We start from the raw sequence: 20,145 nt of genomic DNA on the forward strand, positions 1-20,145 counted from the left end.
ATAGTGGCGGTAGTATTTGCTGGATATTACAGTAGTATTTATAGTGGCAGTACTATTTGCTGGATATTACAGTAGTATTTATAGTAGCGGTAGTATTTTCTGGATATTACAGTAGTACTTATAGTGGCGGTAGTATTTGCTGGATATTACAGTAGTATTTATAGTGGCGGTAGTATTTGCTGGATATTACATTAGTATTTATAGTAGCGGTAGTATTTGCTGGATGTTACAGTAGTATTTATAGTAACTAGTATTTTCTGGATATTACAGTAATATTCATTGTAGCAGTAGTATTTGCAGGATATTACAGTAGTATTTATAGTAGTGGTAGTATTATCTGGATATTACTTTAGTGTTTATAGTAACGGTAGTATTTGCTGGATATTACAGTAGTATTTATAGTGGCGGAAGTATTTTCTGGATATTACATTAGTATTTATAGTAACTGTAGTATTTGTTGGATATTACATTAGTATTTATAGTAGCGGAAGTATTATCTGGATATTAAATTAGTATTCATAGTAGCGGTAGTATTTGCAGGATATTGCAGTAGTATTTATAGTAGCGGTAGTATTATCTGGATATTACATTATAGTAGCGGTAGTATTTGCTGGATATTGCAGTAGTATGTATAGTAGCGGTAGTATTTGCTGGATATTACATTAGTATTTATAGTAGCGGTAGTATTTGCAGGATATTACAGTAGTATTTATAGTAGCGGTAGTATTATCTGGATATTACATTAGTATTTATAGTAGCGGTAGTATTTGCTGGATATTACAGTAGTATTTATAGTAGCGGTAGTATTTGCTGGATATTTCCTTAGTAATTATAGTAGCCGTAGTATTTGCTGGATATTACCTTAGTATTTTTAGTAGCGGTAGTATTTTATGGATATTACAGTAGTATTTATAGTGGCGATAGTATTTGCTGGATATTACCTTAGTATTTAGAGTAGCGGTAGTATTTTCTGGATATTACAGTAGTATTTATAGTAACGGTAGTATTTGCTGGATATTACAATAGTATTTATAGTGGCGGTAGTATTTGCTGGATATTACAGTAGTAGTTTCTGGACATTACAGTAGTATTTATAGCAGGTGTAGTATTTGCTGGATATTACAGTTGTATTTTCTAGATATTACAGTAGTTTTTATTGTAGCGGCAGTAATTGCTGAATATTACCTTAGTATTTATAGTAGCTGTAGTATTTTCTGGATATTACAGTATTGTTTTCTGGATATTACAGTAGTATTTATAGTAGCGGCAGTAATTGCTGAATATTGCCTTAGTATTTATAGTGGCGGTAGTATTTGCTGGATATTACAGTAGTATTTATAGTAGCGGTAGTATTTCCTGGATATTAGCTTAGTATTTATAGTAACGGTAGTATTTGCTGGATATTACAGTATTATTTTCTGGATATTACAGTAGTATTTATAGTAGCGGCAGTATTTGCTGGATATTACCTTAGTATTTATAGTAACGGTAGTATTTGCTGGATATTACAGTAGTATTTATAGTAGCGGTAGTATTTCCTGGATATTACAGTAGTATTTTCTGGATATTACAGTAGTATTTATAGTAGCGGCAGTATTTGCTGAATACTTCCGTAGTATTTATAGTAGCGGTAGTATTTTATGGATATTACAGTAGTATTTATAGTGGCGATAGTATTTGCTGGATATTACAGTAGGATTTATAGTGGCGGCAGTATTTTATGAATATTACAGTAGTATTTATAGTGGCGGTAGTATTTGTTGGATATTACAGTAGTATTTATAGTGGCGGTAGTATTTGCTGGATATTACAGTAGTATTTATAGTGGCGGTAGTATTTGCTGGATATTACATTAGTATTTATAGTAGCGGTAGTATTTGCTGGATATTACTGTAGTATTTATAGTAGCGGTAGTATTTGCTGGATATTACATTAGTATTTATAGTAGCGGTAGTATTTGTAGGATATTATAGTAGTATTTATAGTAACGGTACTATTTGCTGGATATTACAGTAGTATTTATAGTAACGGTAGTATTTTCTGGATATTACAGTAGTATTTATAGTGGCGGCAGTATTTTATGGATATTACAGTAGTATTTATAGTAGCGGTAGTATTTTCTGGATATTACAGTAGTATTTATAGTGGCGGTAGTATTTGCTGGATATTACAGTAGTATTTATAGTGGCGGTAGTATTTGCTGGATATTACCTTAGTATTTGTAGTAGCGGTAGTATTTTCTGGATATTACAGTAGTACTTATAGTGGCGGTAGTATTTGCTGGATATTACAGTAGTATTTATAGTGGCGGTAGTATTTGCTGGATATTACATTAGTATTTATAGTAGCGGTAGTATTTGCTGGATGTTACAGTAGTATTTATAGTAACTAGTATTTTCTGGATATTACAGTAATATTCATTGTAGCAGTAGTATTTGCAGGATATTACAGTAGTATTTATAGTGGCAGAAGTATTTTCTGGATATTACATTAGTATTTATAGTAACTGTAGTATTTGTTGGATATTACATTAGTATTTATAGTAGCGGAAGTATTATCTGGATATTAAATTAGTATTCATAGTAGCGGTAGTATTTGCAGGATATTACAGTAGTATTTATAGTAGCGGTAGTATTATCTGGATATTACATTATTTATAGTAGCAGTAGTATTTGCTGGATATTGCAGTAGTATTTATAGTAGCGGTAGTATTTGCTGGATATTACATTAGTATTTATAGTAGCGGTACTATTTGCAGGATATTACAGTAGTATTTATAGTAGCGGTAGTATTATCTGGATATTACATTTGTATTTATAGTAGCGGTAGTATTTGCTGGATATTACAGCAGTATTTATAGTAGCGGTAGTATTTGCTGGATATTTCCTTAGTATTTATAGTAGCCATAGTATTTGCTGGATATTACCTTAGTATTTGTACTAGCGGTAGTATTTTCTGGATATTACAGTAGTATTTATAGTGGCGATAGTATTTGCTGGATATTACCTTAGTATTTAGAGTAGCGGTAGTATTTTCTGGATATTACAGTAGTATTTATAGTAGTGGTAGTATTTGTTGGATATTACAATAGTATTTATAGTGTCGGTAGTATTTGCTGGATATTACATTAGTATTTATAGTAGCGGCAGTATTTGCTGGATATTACAGTAGTATTTATAGTAGCGGTAGTATTTTCTGGATATTAAAGTAGTATTTATAGTGGCGGTAGTATTTGCTGGATATTGCGGTAGGATTTATAGTAGCGGTAGTATTACCTGGATATTACGGTAGTATTTATAGTAGTGGTAGTATTATCTGGATATTACAGTAGTATTTATAGCAACGGTAGTACTTGCTGGATATTACCTTAGTATTTATAGTAGTGGTAGTATTTTCTGGATATTACAGTAGTATTTATAGTAACTGTAGTATTTGTTGGATATTACATTAGTATTTATAGTAGCGGAAGTATTATCTGGATATTAAATTAGTATTCATAGTAGCGGTAGTATTTGCAGGATATTACAGTAGTATTTATAGTAGCGGTAGTATTATCTGGATATTACATTATTTATAGTAGCAGTAGTATTTGCTGGATATTGCAGTAGTATTTATAGTAGCGGTAGTATTTGCTGGATATTACATTAGTATTTATAGTAGCGGTACTATTTGCAGGATATTACAGTAGTATTTATAGTAGCGGTAGTATTATGTGGATATTACATTTGTATTTATAGTAGCGGTAGTATTTGCTGGATATTACAGCAGTATTTATAGTAGCGGTAGTATTTGCTGGATATTTCCTTAGTATTTATAGTAGCCGTAGTATTTGCTGGATATTACCTTAGTATTTGTACTAGCGGTAGTATTTTCTGGATATTACAGTAGTATTTATAGTGGCGATAGTATTTGCTGGATATTACCTTAGTATTTAGAGTAGCGGTAGTATTTTCTGGATATTACAGTAGTATTTATAGTAGCGGTAGTATTTGCTGGATATTACAATAGTATTTATAGTGTCGGTAGTACTTGCTGGATATTACATTAGTATTTATAGTAGCGGCAGTATTTGCTGGATATTACAGTAGTATTTATAGTAGCGGTAGTATTTTCTGGATATTAAAGTAGTATTTATAGTGGCGGTAGTATTTGCTGGATATTACGGTAGGATTTATAGTAGCGGTAGTATTACCTGGATATTACGGTAGTATTTATAGTAGTGGTAGTATTATCTGGATATTACAGTAGTATTTATAGCAACGGTAGTACTTGCTGGATATTACCTTAGTATTTATAGTAGTGGTAGTATTTTCTGGATATTACAGTAGTATTTATAGTGGCGATAGTATTTTCTGGATATTACAGTAGTATTTATAGTAACGGTAGTACTTGCTGGATATTACTGTAGTATTTATAGTAGCGGTAGTATTTTCTGGATATTACAGTAGTATTTATAGTGGCGATAGTATTTTCTGGATATTACAGTAGTATTTATAGTGGCGGTAGTATTTGCTGGATATTACATTAGTATTTATAGTAGCGGTAGTATTTGCTGGATATTACAATAGTATTTATAGTGGCGGTAGTATTTGCTGGATATTACATTAGTATTTATAGTAGCGGCAGTATTTGCTAGATATTACAGTAGTATTTATAGTGGCGGTAGTATTTTTCTGGATGTTACCTTAGTATTTATAGTAGCGGTAGTATTTGCTGGATATTACCTTAGTATTTATAGTGGCGGTAGTATTTGCTGGATATTACATTAGTATTTATAGTAGCGGTAGTATTTGCTGGATGTTACAGTAGTATTTATAGTAACTAGTATTTTCTGGATATTACAGTAATATTCATTGTAGCAGTAGTATTTGCAGGATATTACCGTAGTATTTATAGTAGCGGTAGTATTATCTGGATATTACATTAGTGTTTATAGTAACGGCAGTATTTGCTGGATATTACAGTAGTATTTATAGTGGCGGAAGTATTTTCTGGATATTACATTAGTATTTATAGTAACGGTAGTATTTGTTGGATATTACATTAGTATTTATAGTAGCGGAAGTATTATCTGGATATTAAATTAGTATTCATAGTAGCGGTAGTATTTGCAGGATATTACAGTAGTATTTATAGGAGCGGTAGTATTATCTGGATATTACATTATTTATAGTAGCGGTAGTATTTGCTGGATATTGCAGTAGTATTTATAGTAGCGGTAGTATTTGCTGGATATTACATTAGTATTTATAGTAGCGGTAGTATTTGCAGGATATTACAGTAGTATTTATAGTAGCGGTAGTATTATCTGGATATTACATTAGTATTTATAGTAGCGGTAGTATTTGCTGGATATTACAGTAGTATTTATAGTAGCGGTAGTATTTGCTGGATATTTCCTTAGTATTTATAGTAGCCGTAGTATTTGCTGGATATTACCTTAGTATTTGTAGTAGCTGTAGTATTTGCTGGATATTACCTTAGTATTTAGAGTAGCGGTAGTATTTTCTGGATATTACAGTAGTATTTATAGTGGCGGTAGTATTTGCTGGATATTACATTAGTATTTATAGTAGCGGTAGTATTTGCTGGATATTACTATAGTATTTATCGTGGCGGTAGTATTTGCTGGATATTATATTAGTATTTATAGTAGCGGCAGTATTTGCTGGATATTACAGTAGTATTTATAGTAGCGGTAGTATTTTCTGGATATTAAAGTAGTATTTATAGTGGCGGTAGTATTTTCTGGATATTACGGTAGGATTTATAGTAGCGGTAGTATTATCTGGATATTACGGTAGTATTTATAGTAGTGGTAGTATTATCTGGATATTACAGTAGTATGTATAGTAACGGTAGTACTTGCTGGATATTACAGTAGTATTTATAGTAGTGGTAGTATTTTCTGGATATTACAGTAGTATTTATAGTGGCGATAGTATTTTCTGGATACTACAGTAGTATTTATAGTACCGGTAGTACTTGCTGGATATTACTGTAGTATTTATAGTAGCGGTAGTATTTTCTGGATATTACAGTTGTATTTATAGTGGCGATAGTATTTTCTGGATATTACAGTAGTATTTATAGTGGCGATAGTATTTGCTGGATATTACCTTAGTATTTAGAGTAGCGGTAGTATTTTCTGGATATTACAGTAGTATTTTTTGTGGTGGTAGTATTTGCTGGATATTACATTAGTATTTATAGTAGCGGTAGTATTTGCTGGATATTACAATAGTATTTATAGTGGCGGTAGTATTTGCTGGATATTACATTAGTATTTATAGTAGCGGCAGTATTTGGTGGATAGTACAGTAGTATTTATAGTAGCGGTAGTATTTTCTGGATATTAAAGTAGTATTTATAGTGGCGGTAGTATTTGCTGGATATTACGGTAGGATTTATAGTAGTGGTAGTATTATCTGGATATTACAGTAGTATTTATAGTAGCGGTAGTATTTGCTGGATATTAACTTAATATTTATAGTAGCGGTACTATTTGCTGGATATTACCTTAGCATTTATAGTGGCGGTAGTATTTCCCTGATATTACCTTAGTATTTATAGTAGCGGTAGTATTTGCTGGATATTACCTTAGTATTTATAGTAGCGATAGTATTTTCTGGATATTACCTTAGTATTTATAGTGGCTTTAGTATTTGCTGGATATTACCTTAATATTTATAGTAGCGGTACTATTTGCTGGATATTACCTTATTATTTATAGTAGCGGTAGCATTTTCTGGATATTACCTTAGTATTTATAGTAGCGGTAGTATTTGCTGGATATTACCTTAGTATTTATAGTAGCGATAGTATTTTCTGGATATTACCTTAGTATTTATAGTGGCGGTAGTATTTTTCTGGATGTTACCTTAGTATTTATAGTAGCGGTAGTATTTGCTGGATATTACCTTAGTATTTATAGTGGCGGTAGTATTTTCTGGATATTACCTTAGTATTTACAGTAGCGGTAGTATTATCTGGATATTACGGTAGTATTTATAGTAGTGGTAGTATTTTCTGTATTTTACCTTAGTATTTATAGTGGCGGTAGTATTTTCTGGATATTACCTTAGTATTTATAGTAGCGGTAGTATTTTCTGGATATTACCTTAGTATTTATAGTAGCGGTAGTATTTTCTGGATATTACCTTAGTATTTATAGTGGCGGTAGTATTTCCCTGATATTACCTTAGTATTTATAGTAACGGTAGTATTTGCTGGATATTACCTTAGTATTTATAGTGGTGGTAGTATTTTCTGGATATTACCTTAGTATTTATAGTAGCGGTAGTATTTGCTGGATATTACCTTAGTATTTATAGTGGCTGTAGTATTTTTCTGGATATTACCTTAGTATTTATAGTAGCGGTAGTATTTTCTGGATATTACCTTAGTATTTATAGTAGCGGTAGTATTTTCTGGATCTTACAGTAGTATTTATAGTGGCGGTAGTATTTTCTGGATATTACCTTAGTATTTATAGTAGCGGTAGTATTTTCTGGATATTTCAGTAGTATTTATAGCAGCGGTAGCATTTGCTGGGTAGTACAGTAGTATTTATAGTAGCGGTAGTATTATCTGGATATTACCTTAGTATTTATAGTGGCGGCAGTATTTTCTGGATATTACCTTAGTATTTATAGTAGCGGTAGTATATTCTGGATATTACCTTAGTGTTTATAGTGGCGGTAGTATTTGCTGGATATTACCTTAGTATTTATAGTAGCGGTAGTATTTTCTGGATATTACCGTAGTTTTTATAGTGTCGGTAGTATTTGCTGGATATTACCTTAGTATTTATAGTAGCGGTAGTATTTGTTGGATATTACAGTAGTATTTATAGTTGCGGTAGTATTTTCTGGATATTACAGTAGTATTTATAGTGGCAGTAGTATTTGTTGGATATTACAGTAGTATTTATAGTAGCGCTAGTATTTTCTGGATATTACCTTAGTGTTTATAGTAGCGGTAGTATTTGCTGGATATAACCTTAGTATTTATAGTGGCGGTAGTATTTGCTGGATATTACAGTAGTATTTATAGTAGCGGTAGTATTTTCTGGATATTACAGTAGTATTTATAGTGGCGGTAGTATTTGTTGGATATTACAGTAGTATTTATAGTAGCGGTAGTATTTTCTGGATATTACAGTAGTATTTATAGTGGCGGTAGTATTTGTTGCATATTACAGTAGTATTTATAGTAGCGGTAGTATTTTCTGGATATTACAGTAGTATTTATAGTGGCGGTAGTATTTGTTGCATATTACAGTAGTATTCATAGTAGCGGTAGTATTTGCTGGATATTACAGTAGTATTCATAGTAGCGGTAGTATTTGCTGGATATTACAGTAGTATTTATAGTGGCGGTAGTATTATCTGGATATTACGGTAGTATTTATAGTGGCGGTAGTATTTGTTGGATATTACAGTAGTATTTATAGTAGCGGTAGTATTATCTGGATATTACGGTAGTATTTATAGTGGCGGTAGTATTTGTTGGATATTACAGTAGTATTTATAGTGGCGGTAGTATTTGTTGGATATTACAGTAGTATTTATAGTAGCGGCAGTATTTTCTGGACATTACAGTAGTATTTATAGTGGCGGTAGTATTATTAGGATATTACAGTAGTATTTATAGTAGCGGTAGTATTTTCTGGATATTACAGTAGTATTTTTAGTGGCGGTAGTATTTGCTGGATATTACGGTAGTATTTTTAGTAGCGGTAGTATTTTCTGGATATTACAGTAGTATTTATAGTGGCGGTAGTATTTGTTGGATATTACAGTAGTATTTATAGTGGCGGTAGTATTTGTTGGATATTACAGTAGTATTTATAGTAGCGGTAGTATTTGCTGGATATTACAGTAGTATTTATAGTAGCGGTAGTATTTGCTGGATATTACGGTAGTATTTATAGTAGCGGCAGTATTTTCTGGACATTACAGTAGTATTTATAGTAGCGGTAGTATTTTCTGGATATTAAAGTAGTATTTATAGTGGCGGTAGTATTTGCTGGATATTACGGTAGGATTTATAGTAGTGGTAGTATTATCTGGATATTACAGTAGTATTTATAGTAGCGGTAGTATTTGCTGGATATTACCTTAATATTTATAGTAGCGGTACTATTTGCTGGATATTACCTTAGCATTTATAGTGGCGGTAGTATTTCCCTGATATTACCTTAGTATTTATAGTAGCGGTAGTATTTGCTGGATATTACCTTAGTATTTATAGTAGCGATAGTATTTTCTGGATATTACCTTAGTATTTATAGTGGCTTTAGTGTTTGCTGGATATTACCTTAATATTTATAGTAGCGGTACTATTTGCTGGATATTACCTTAGTATTTATAGTAGCGGTAGTATTTGCTGGATATTACCTTAGTATTTATAGTAGCGATAGTATTTTCTGGATATTACCTTAGTATTTATAGTGGCGGTAGTATTTTTCTGGATGTTACCTTAGTATTTATAGTAGCGGTAGTATTTGCTGGATATTACCTTAGTATTTATAGTGGCGGTAGTATTTTCTGGATATTACCTTAGTATTTACAGTAGCGGTAGTATTATCTGGATATTACGGTAGTATTTATAGTGGTGGTAGTATTTTCTGGATTTTACCTTAGTATTTATAGTGGCGGTAGTATTTTCTGGATATTACCTTAGTATTTATAGTAGCGGTAGTATTTTCTGGATATTACCTTAGTATTTATAGTAGCGGTAGTATTTTCTGGATATTAACTTAGTATTTATAGTGGCGGTAGTATTTCCCTGATATTACCTTAGTATTTATAGTAACGGTAGTTTTTCCCTGATATTACCTTAGTATTTATAGTGGTGGTAGTATTTTCTGGATATTACCTTAGTATTTAAAGTAGCGGTAGTATTTCCTGGATATTACCTTAGTATTTATAGTAGCGGTAGTATTTTCTGGATATTACCTTAGTATTTATAGTAGCGGTAGTATTTTCTGGATATTACAGTAGTATTTATAGTGGCGGTAGTATTTTCTGGATATTACCTTAGTATTTATAGTAGCGGTAGTATTTTCTGGATATTACAGTAGTATTTATAGTAGCGGCAGTATTTGCTGGATATTACATTAGTATTTATAGTGGCGGTAGTATTTTCTGGATATTACAGTAGTATTTATAGCAGCGGTAGCATTTGCTGGGTATTACAGTAGTATTTATAGTAGCGGTAGTATTATCTGGATATTACCTTAGTATTTATAGTGGTGGCAGTATTTTCTGGATATTACCTTAGTATTTATAGTAGCGGTAGTATTTGCTGGATATTACTATAGTATTTATCGTGGCGGTAGTATTTGCTGGATATTATATTAGTATTTATAGTAGCGGCAGTATTTGCTGGATATTACAGTAGTATTTATAGTAGCGGTAGTATTTTCTGGATATTAAAGTAGTATTTATAGTGGCGGTAGTATTTTCTGGATATTACGGTAGGATTTATAGTAGCGGTAGTATTATCTGGATATTACGGTAGTATTTATAGTAGTGGTAGTATTATCTGGATATTACAGTAGTATGTATAGTAACGGTAGTACTTGCTGGATATTACAGTAGTATTTATAGTAGTGGTAGTATTTTCTGGATATTACAGTAGTATTTATAGTGGCGATAGTATTTTCTGGATACTACAGTAGTATTTATAGTACCGGTAGTACTTGCTGGATATTACTGTAGTATTTATAGTAGCGGTAGTATTTTCTGGATATTACAGTTGTATTTATAGTGGCGATAGTATTTTCTGGATATTACAGTAGTATTTATAGTGGCGATAGTATTTGCTGGATATTACCTTAGTATTTAGAGTAGCGGTAGTATTTTCTGGATATTACAGTAGTATTTTTTGTGGTGGTAGTATTTGCTGGATATTACATTAGTATTTATAGTAGCGGTAGTATTTGCTGGATATTACAATAGTATTTATAGTGGCGGTAGTATTTGCTGGATATTACATTAGTATTTATAGTAGCGGCAGTATTTGGTGGATAGTACAGTAGTATTTATAGTAGCGGTAGTATTTTCTGGATATTAAAGTAGTATTTATAGTGGAGGTAGTATTTGCTGGATATTACGGTAGGATTTATAGTAGTGGTAGTATTATCTGGATATTACAGTAGTATTTATAGTAGCGGTAGTATTTGCTGGATATTAACTTAATATTTATAGTAGCGGTACTATTTGCTGGATATTACCTTAGCATTTATAGTGGCGGTAGTATTTCCCTGATATTACCTTAGTATTTATAGTAGCGGTAGTATTTGCTGGATATTACCTTAGTATTTATAGTAGCGATAGTATTTTCTGGATATTACCTTAGTATTTATAGTGGCTTTAGTATTTGCTGGATATTACCTTAATATTTATAGTAGCGGTACTATTTGCTGGATATTACCTTATTATTTATAGTAGCGGTAGCATTTTCTGGATATTACCTTAGTATTTATAGTAGCGGTAGTATTTGCTGGATATTACCTTAGTATTTATAGTAGCGATAGTATTTTCTGGATATTACCTTAGTATTTATAGTGGCGGTAGTATTTTTCTGGATGTTACCTTAGTATTTATAGTAGCGGTAGTATTTGCTGGATATTACCTTAGTATTTATAGTGGCGGTAGTATTTTCTGGATATTACCTTAGTATTTACAGTAGCGGTAGTATTATCTGGATATTACGGTAGTATTTATAGTAGTGGTAGTATTTTCTGTATTTTACCTTAGTATTTATAGTGGCGGTAGTATTTTCTGGATATTACCTTAGTATTTATAGTAGCGGTAGTATTTTCTGGATATTACCTTAGTATTTATAGTAGCGGTAGTATTTTCTGGATATTACCTTAGTATTTATAGTGGCGGTAGTATTTCCCTGATATTACCTTAGTATTTATAGTAACGGTAGTATTTGCTGGATATTACCTTAGTATTTATAGTGGTGGTAGTATTTTCTGGATATTACCTTAGTATTTATAGTAGCGGTAGTATTTGCTGGATATTACCTTAGTATTTATAGTGGCTGTAGTATTTTTCTGGATATTACCTTAGTATTTATAGTAGTGGTAGTATTTTCTGGATATTACCTTAGTATTTATAGTAGCGGTAGTATTTTCTGGATCTTACAGTAGTATTTATAGTGGCGGTAGTATTTTCTGGATATTACCTTAGTATTTATAGTAGCGGTAGTATTTTCTGGATATTACAGTAGTATTTATAGTAGCGGCAGTATTTGCTGGTTATTACATTAGTATTTATAGTGGCGGTAGTATTTTCTGGATATTTCAGTAGTATTTATAGCAGCGGTAGCATTTGCTGGGTAGTACAGTAGTATTTATAGTAGCGGTAGTATTATCTGGATATTACCTTAGTATTTATAGTGGCGGCAGTATTTTCTGGATATTACCTTAGTATTTATAGTGGCGGTAGTATATTCTGGATATTACCTTAGTGTTTATAGTGGCGGTAGTATTTGCTGGATATTACCTTAGTATTTATAGTAGCGGTAGTATTTTCTGGATATTACCGTAGTTTTTATAGTGTCGGTAGTATTTGCTGGATATTACCTTAGTATTTATAGTAGCGGTAGTATTTGTTGGATATTACAGTAGTATTTATAGTTGCGGTAGTATTTTCTGGATATTACAGTAGTATTTATAGTGGCAGTAGTATTTGTTGGATATTACAGTAGTATTTATAGTAGCGCTAGTATTTTCTGGATATTACCTTAGTGTTTATAGTAGCGGTAGTATTTGCTGGATATAACCTTAGTATTTATAGTGGCGGTAGTATTTGCTGGATATTACAGTAGTATTTATAGTAGCCGTAGTATTTTCTGGATATTACAGTAGTATTTATAGTGGCGGTAGTATTTGTTGGATATTACAGTAGTATTTATAGTAGCGGTAGTATTTTCTGGATATTACAGTAGTATTTATAGTGGCGGTAGTATTTGTTGCATATTACAGTAGTATTTATAGTAGCGGTAGTATTTTCTGGATATTACAGTAGTATTTATAGTGGCGGTAGTATTTGTTGCATATTACAGTAGTATTCATAGTAGCGGTAGTATTTGCTGGATATTACAGTAGTATTCATAGTAGCGGTAGTATTTGCTGGATATTACAGTAGTATTTATAGTGGCGGTAGTATTATCTGGATATTACGGTAGTATTTATAGTGGCGGTAGTATTTGTTGGATATTACAGTAGTATTTATAGTAGCGGTAGTATTATCTGGATATTACGGTAGTATTTATAGTGGCGGTAGTATTTGTTGGATATTACAGTAGTATTTATAGTGGCGGTAGTATTTGTTGGATATTACAGTAGTATTTATAGTAGCGGCAGTATTTTCTGGACATTACAGTAGTATTTATAGTGGCGGTAGTATTATTAGGATATTACAGTAGTATTTATAGTAGCGGTAGTATTTTCTGGATATTACAGTAGTATTTTTAGTGGCGGTAGTATTTGCTGGATATTACGGTAGTATTTTTAGTAGCGGTAGTATTTTCTGGATATTACAGTAGTATTTATAGTGGCGGTAGTATTTGTTGGATATTACAGTAGTATTTATAGTGGCGGTAGTATTTGTTGGATATTACAGTAGTATTTATAGTAGCGGTAGTATTTGCTGGATATTACAGTAGTATTTATAGTAGCGGTAGTATTTGCTGGATATTACGGTAGTATTTATAGTAGCGGCAGTATTTTCTGGACATTACAGTAGTATTTATAGTAGCGGTAGTATTTTCTGGATATTAAAGTAGTATTTATAGTGGCGGTAGTATTTGCTGGATATTACGGTAGGATTTATAGTAGTGGTAGTATTATCTGGATATTACAGTAGTATTTATAGTAGCGGTAGTATTTGCTGGATATTACCTTAATATTTATAGTAGCGGTACTATTTGCTGGATATTACCTTAGCATTTATAGTGGCGGTAGTATTTCCCTGATATTACCTTAGTATTTATAGTAGCGGTAGTATTTGCTGGATATTACCTTAGTATTTATAGTAGCGATAGTATTTTCTGGATATTACCTTAGTATTTATAGTGGCTTTAGTGTTTGCTGGATATTACCTTAATATTTATAGTAGCGGTACTATTTGCTGGATATTACCTTAGTATTTATAGTAGCGGTAGCATTTTCTGGATATTACCTTAGTATTTATAGTAGCGGTAGTATTTGCTGGATATTACCTTAGTATTTATAGTAGCGATAGTATTTTCTGGATATTACCTTAGTATTTATAGTGGCGGTAGTATTTTTCTGGATGTTACCTTAGTATTTATAGTAGCGGTAGTATTTGCTGGATATTACCTTAGTATTTATAGTGGCGGTAGTATTTTCTGGATATTACCTTAGTATTTACAGTAGCGGTAGTATTATCTGGATATTACGGTAGTATTTATAGTGGTGGTAGTATTTTCTGGATTTTACCTTAGTATTTATAGTGGCGGTAGTATTTTCTGGATATTACCTTAGTATTTATAGTAGCGGTAGTATTTTCTGGATATTACCTTAGTATTTATAGTAGCGGTAGTATTTTCTGGATATTACCTTAGTATTTATAGTGGCGGTAGTATTTCCCTGATATTACCTTAGTATTTATAGTAACGGTAGTTTTTCCCTGATATTACCTTAGTATTTATAGTGGTGGTAGTATTTTCTGGATATTACCTTAGTATTTAAAGTAGCGGTAGTATTTGTTGGATATTACCTTAGTATTTATAGTGGCGGTAGTATTTCCTGGATATTACCTTAGTATTTATAGTAGCGGTAGTATTTTCTGGATATTACCTTAGTATTTATAGTAGCGGTAGTATTTTCTGGATATTACAGTAGTATTTATAGTGGCGGTAGTATTTTCTGGATATTACCTTAGTATTTATAGTAGCGGTAGTATTTTCTGGATATTACAGTAGTATTTATAGTAGCGGCAGTATTTGCTGGATATTACATTAGTATTTATAGTGGCGGTAGTATTTTCTGGATATTACAGTAGTATTTATAGCAGCGGTAGCATTTGCTGGGTATTACAGTAGTATTTATAGTAGCGGTAGTATTATCTGGATATTACCTTAGTATTTATAGTGGTGGCAGTATTTTCTGGATATTACCTTAGTATTTATAGTAGCGGTAGTATTTTCTGGATATTACCTTAGTGTTTATAGTGGCGGTAGTATTTGCTGGATATTACCTTAGTATTTATAGTAGCGGTAGTATTTTCTGGATATTACCGTAGTTTTTATAGTGTCGGTAGTATTTGCTGGATATTACCTTAGTATTTATAGTAGCGGTAGTATTTGTTGGATATTACAGTAGTATTTATAGTTGCGGTAGTATTTTCTGGATATTACAGTAGTATTTATAGTGGCAGTAGTATTTGTTGGATATTACAGTAGTATTTATAGTAGCGGTAGTATTTTCTGGATATTACCTTAGTGTTTATAGTAGCGGTAGTATTTGCTGGATATAACCTTAGTATTTATAGTGGCGGTAGTATTTGCTGGATATTACAGTAGTATTTATAGTAGCGGTAGTATTTTCTGGATATTACAGTAGTATTTATAGTGGCGGTAGTATTTGTTGGATATTACAGTAGTATTTATAGTAGCGGTAGTATTTTCTGGATATTACAGTAGTATTTATAGTGGCGGTAGTATTTGTTGCATATTACAGTAGTATTTATAGTAGCGGTAGTATTTTCTGGATATTACAGTAGTATTTATAGTGGCGGTAGTATTTGTTGCATATTACAGTAGTATTCATAGTAGCGGTAGTATTTGCTGGATATTACAGTAGTATTTATAGTGGCGGTAGTATTATCTGGATATTACGTTAGTATTTATAGTGGTGGTAGGATTTGTTGGATATTACAGTAGTATTTATAGTAGCGGTAGTATTTGCTGGATATTACAGTAGTATTTATAGTAGCGGTAGTATTTGCTGGATATTACGGTAGTATTTATAGTAGCGGCAGTATTTTCTGGACATTACAGTAGTATTTATAGTGGCGGTAGTATTATTAGGATATTACTGTAGTATTTATAGTAGCGGTAGTATTTTCTGGATATTACAGTAGTATTTATAGTGGCGGTAGTATTTGCTGGATATTACGGTAGTATTTATAGCAGCGGTAGTATTTTCTGGATATTACAGTAGTATTTATAGTGGCGGTAGTATTTCTTGGATATTACAGTAGTATTTATAGTGGCGGTAGTATTTGTTGGATATTACAGTAGTATTTATAGTAGCGGTAGTATTTGCTGGATATTACAGTAGTATTTATAGTAGCGGTAGTATTTGCTGGATATTACGGTAGTATTTATAGTAGCGGCAGTATTTTCTGGACATTACAGTAGTATTTATAGTGGCGGTAGTTTTATTAGGATATTACAGTAGTATTTATAGTAGCGGTAGTATTTTCTGGATATTACAGTAGTATTTATAGTGGCGATAGTATTTGCTGGATATTACGGTAGTATTTATAGTAGCGGTAGTATTTTCTGGATATTACAGTAGTATTTATAGTGGCGGTAGTATTATTTGGATATTACAGTAGTATTTATAGTAGCGGTAGTATTTTCTGGATATTACAGTAGTATTTATAGTGGCGGTAGTATTATTAGGATATTACAGTAGTATTTATAGTAGCGGTAGAATTTTCTGGATATTACAGTAGTATTTATAGTGGCGGTAGTATTTGCTGGATATTACGGTAGTATTTATAGTAGCGGTAGTATTTTCTGGATATTACAGTAGTATTTATAGTGGCGGTTGTATTTGCTGGATATTGCAGTAGTATTTATAGTAGCGGTAGTATTTTCTGGATATTACAGTAGTATTTATAGTGGCGGTAGTATTATTAGGATATTACAATAGTATTTATAGTGGCGGTAGTATTTTCTGGATATTACAGTAGTATTTATAGTGGCGGTAGTATTTGCTGGATATTACAGTAGTATTTACAGTAGCGGTAGTATTTGCTGGATATTACGGTAGTATTATACTAGACGGGTGTACATTTTCTGTCTGTCCATTGTTCTCTTGTCATTTCCCCTTTATTCCCATGTCTTTGTGTCTCGGGGTCCTTGCGCCCTTTGACCCGTCACCTCTGTGTGTTGCTTTCTCAGGGACGAGGCGCCGGGCAGTCAGCTGGTCACCGACGAGTTCCATATTGGTTGGGATTCGGTTCTCATAAATACAGAGAGCGTCATTGTGGCGAGGTTTGATGGTCGCGGCAGCGGGTTTCAGGGACTGAAAATCCTACAGCAGGTTCACCGAGGACTCGGATCTGTGGAAGTAAAGGACCAAATATCTGCTGTAGAGTGAGAATGAGCCCCTCTTCTTTGCTGTATTTTCAGTGTACACACATTGTGACGGAATCCAGCTCTGCACAGCTAGAGAATAATGGTGTCTCAAGAAACTAGAAAGTGTCCATTGAGGGTTGTAGTCATTTGACATTAAAAATCAATGATCAAAGCATTTTAACCCATTCGTCCCCAGTATTCTGTTTACAGACTGTGCCACATCCCGATCCATTAATATATATAAAATGTGACCATGTCTTCCTGCAGCCATCTACATGGCAGTTCCCCTTCACTCCCTGTTTCCAAGGTCATGGTCAAACTGTAATGGGTCCTCCCTCTCCCCTTAGCTCAGTATCACACTGTAATGCGTCCTCCCTCTCCCCATAGGTCAGCATCACTCTGTAATGGGTCCTCCCTCTCCCCATAGGTCAGTATCACACTGTAATGGGTGCTCCCTCTTCCCATAGGTCAGTATCACTCTGTAATGGGTTCCCCCTCTCCCCATAGGTCAGTATCACTCTGTAATGGGTCCTCCCTCTTCCCGTAGGTCAGTATCACACTGTAATGGGTCCTCCCTCTTCCCGTAGGTCAGTATCACACTGTAATGGGTCCTCCCTCTTCCCGTAGGTCAGTATCACACTGTAATGGCTTCTCCCTCTTCCCGTAGGTCAGTATCACACTGTAATGGCTCCTCCCTCTTCCCGTAGGTCAGTATCACACTGTAATGGCTCCTCCCTGTTCCCGTAGGTCAGTATCACTCTGTAATGGATCTTCCCTCTTCCAATAGGTCACGGTCTCACTGTAATGGGTCCTCCAGCTTCCCATAGGCCAGTATCACACTGCAATGTGTCCTCCAGCTTTCCTTAGGTCAGAGTCACAATGTAATGGCTTCTACCTCTTCACGTAGGTCAGGGTCGCACTGTAATGGGTCCTTCATCTTCCCATAGGTCATGGCCACACTGGAATGGCTCCTCCCTTTATCCGTAGGTCAGAGACACACTGTAATGGCTCCTCCCTCTTCCTTAGGTCCAGGTCTCTTTAATGGCTGTTCCTGTAGGTCAGAGACAGTTTGTAATGAGTCCTCCATCTTCCTGTAGGTCAGGGTCATAATATAATGGGCCCTCCCTCTTCCCATAGGTCAGTATCACTCTGTAATGGGTCCTCCCTCTTCCCATAGGTCAGTATCACTCTGTAATGGGTCCTCCCTCTTCCCATAGGTCAGTATCACTCTGTAATGGCTCCTCCCTCTTCCCATAGGTCAGTATCACTCTGTAATGGGTCTTCCCTCTTCCCATACGTCAGTATCACTCTGTAATGGGTCCTCCCTCTTCCCATAGGTCAGTATCACTCTGTAATGGGTCCTCCCTCTTCCCATAGGTCAGTATCACTCTGTACTGGGTCCTCTCTCTTTCCATAGGTCAGTATCACTCTGTAATGGGTTCCCCCTTTTCCCATAGGTCAGTATCACCCTGTAATGGATGCTCCCTCTTCCCATAGGTCAGTATCATTCTGTAATGGGTCCTCCCTCTTCCCATAGGTCAGTATCACTCTGTAATGGCTCCTCCCTCTTCCTGTAGGTCAGTATCACTCTGTAATGGCTCCTCCCTCTCCCCATAGGTCAGTATCACACTGTAATGGGTCCTCCCTCTCCTCATAGGTCAGTATCACTCTGTAATGGGTGCTCCCTCTTCCCATAGATCAGTATCATTCTGTAATGGGTCCTCCCTCTTCCCATAGGTCAGTATCACTCTGTAATGGCTCCTCCCTCTTCCTGTAGGTCAGTATCACTCTGTAATGGGTCCTCCCTCTTCCCATAGGTCAGTATCACACTGTAATGGGTCCTCCCTCTCCTCATAGGTCAGTATCACACTGTAATGGGTCCTCCAGCTTCCCATAGGCCAGTATCACACTGCAATGTGTCCTCCAGCTTTCCTTAGGTCAGAGTCACAATGTAATGGCTTCTACCTCTTCACGTAGGTCAGGGTCGCACTGTAATGGGTCCTTCATCTTCCCATAGGTCATGGCCACACTGGAATGGCTCCTCCCTTTATCCGTAGGTCAGAGACACACTGTAATGGCTCCTCCCTCTTCCTTAGGTCCAGTTCTCTTTAATGGCAGTTCCTGTAGGTCAGAGACAGTTTGTAATGAGTCCTCCATCTTCCTGTAGGTCAGGGTCATAATATAATGGGCCCTCCCTCTTCCCATAGGTCAGTATCACTCTGTAATGGGTCCTCCCTCTTCCCATAGGTCAGTATCACTCTGTAATGGGTCCTCCCTCTTCCCATAGGTCAGTATCACTCTGTAATGGCTCCTCCCTCTTCCCATAGGTCAGTATCACTCTGTAATGGGTCTTCCCTCTTCCCATACGTCAGTATCACTCTGTAATGGGTCCTCCCTCTTCCCATAGGTCAGTATCACTCTGTAATGGCTCCTCCCTCTTCCCATAGGTCAGTATCACTCTGTACTGGGTCCTCTCTCTTTCCATAGGTCAGTATCACTCTGTAATGGGTCCCCCCTTTTCCCATAGGTCAGTATCACTCTGTAATGGGTGCTCCCTCTTCCCATAGGTCAGTATCATTCTGTAATGGGTCCTCCCTCTTCCCATAGGTCAGTATCACTCTGTAATGGCTCCTCCCTCTTCCTGTAGGTCAGTATCACTCTGTAATGGCTCGTCCCTCTCCCCATAGGTCAGTATCACACTGTAATGGGTCCTCCCTTTCCTCATAGGTCAGTATCACTCTGTAATGGGTCCCCCCTCTTCCCATAGGTCAGTATCACTCTGTAATG

At 34.5% G+C, this 20,145-nt stretch overlaps 1 protein-coding gene across 1 annotated transcript in view; it reads left to right on the forward strand.

The window, feature by feature from the left end:
• Positions 1-20,145, forward strand: part of DPP10 (dipeptidyl peptidase like 10) — a 685,122-nt gene that overhangs the window by 428,095 nt on the left and 236,882 nt on the right. The window contains exon 16 of the mRNA XM_073646140.1: positions 17,182-17,376. Coding sequence (XP_073502241.1) covers positions 17,182-17,376 — 195 coding nt within the window. The remainder of the gene's footprint in view (positions 1-17,181; positions 17,377-20,145) is intronic.

Source organism: Phyllobates terribilis, unplaced genomic scaffold (assembly GCF_046119375.1).
Source record: "Phyllobates terribilis strain yellow unplaced genomic scaffold, ASM4611937v1 Scaffold_9__5_contigs__length_417890890, whole genome shotgun sequence".
NCBI classification, from domain to species: Eukaryota; Metazoa; Chordata; class Amphibia; order Anura; family Dendrobatidae; genus Phyllobates; species Phyllobates terribilis.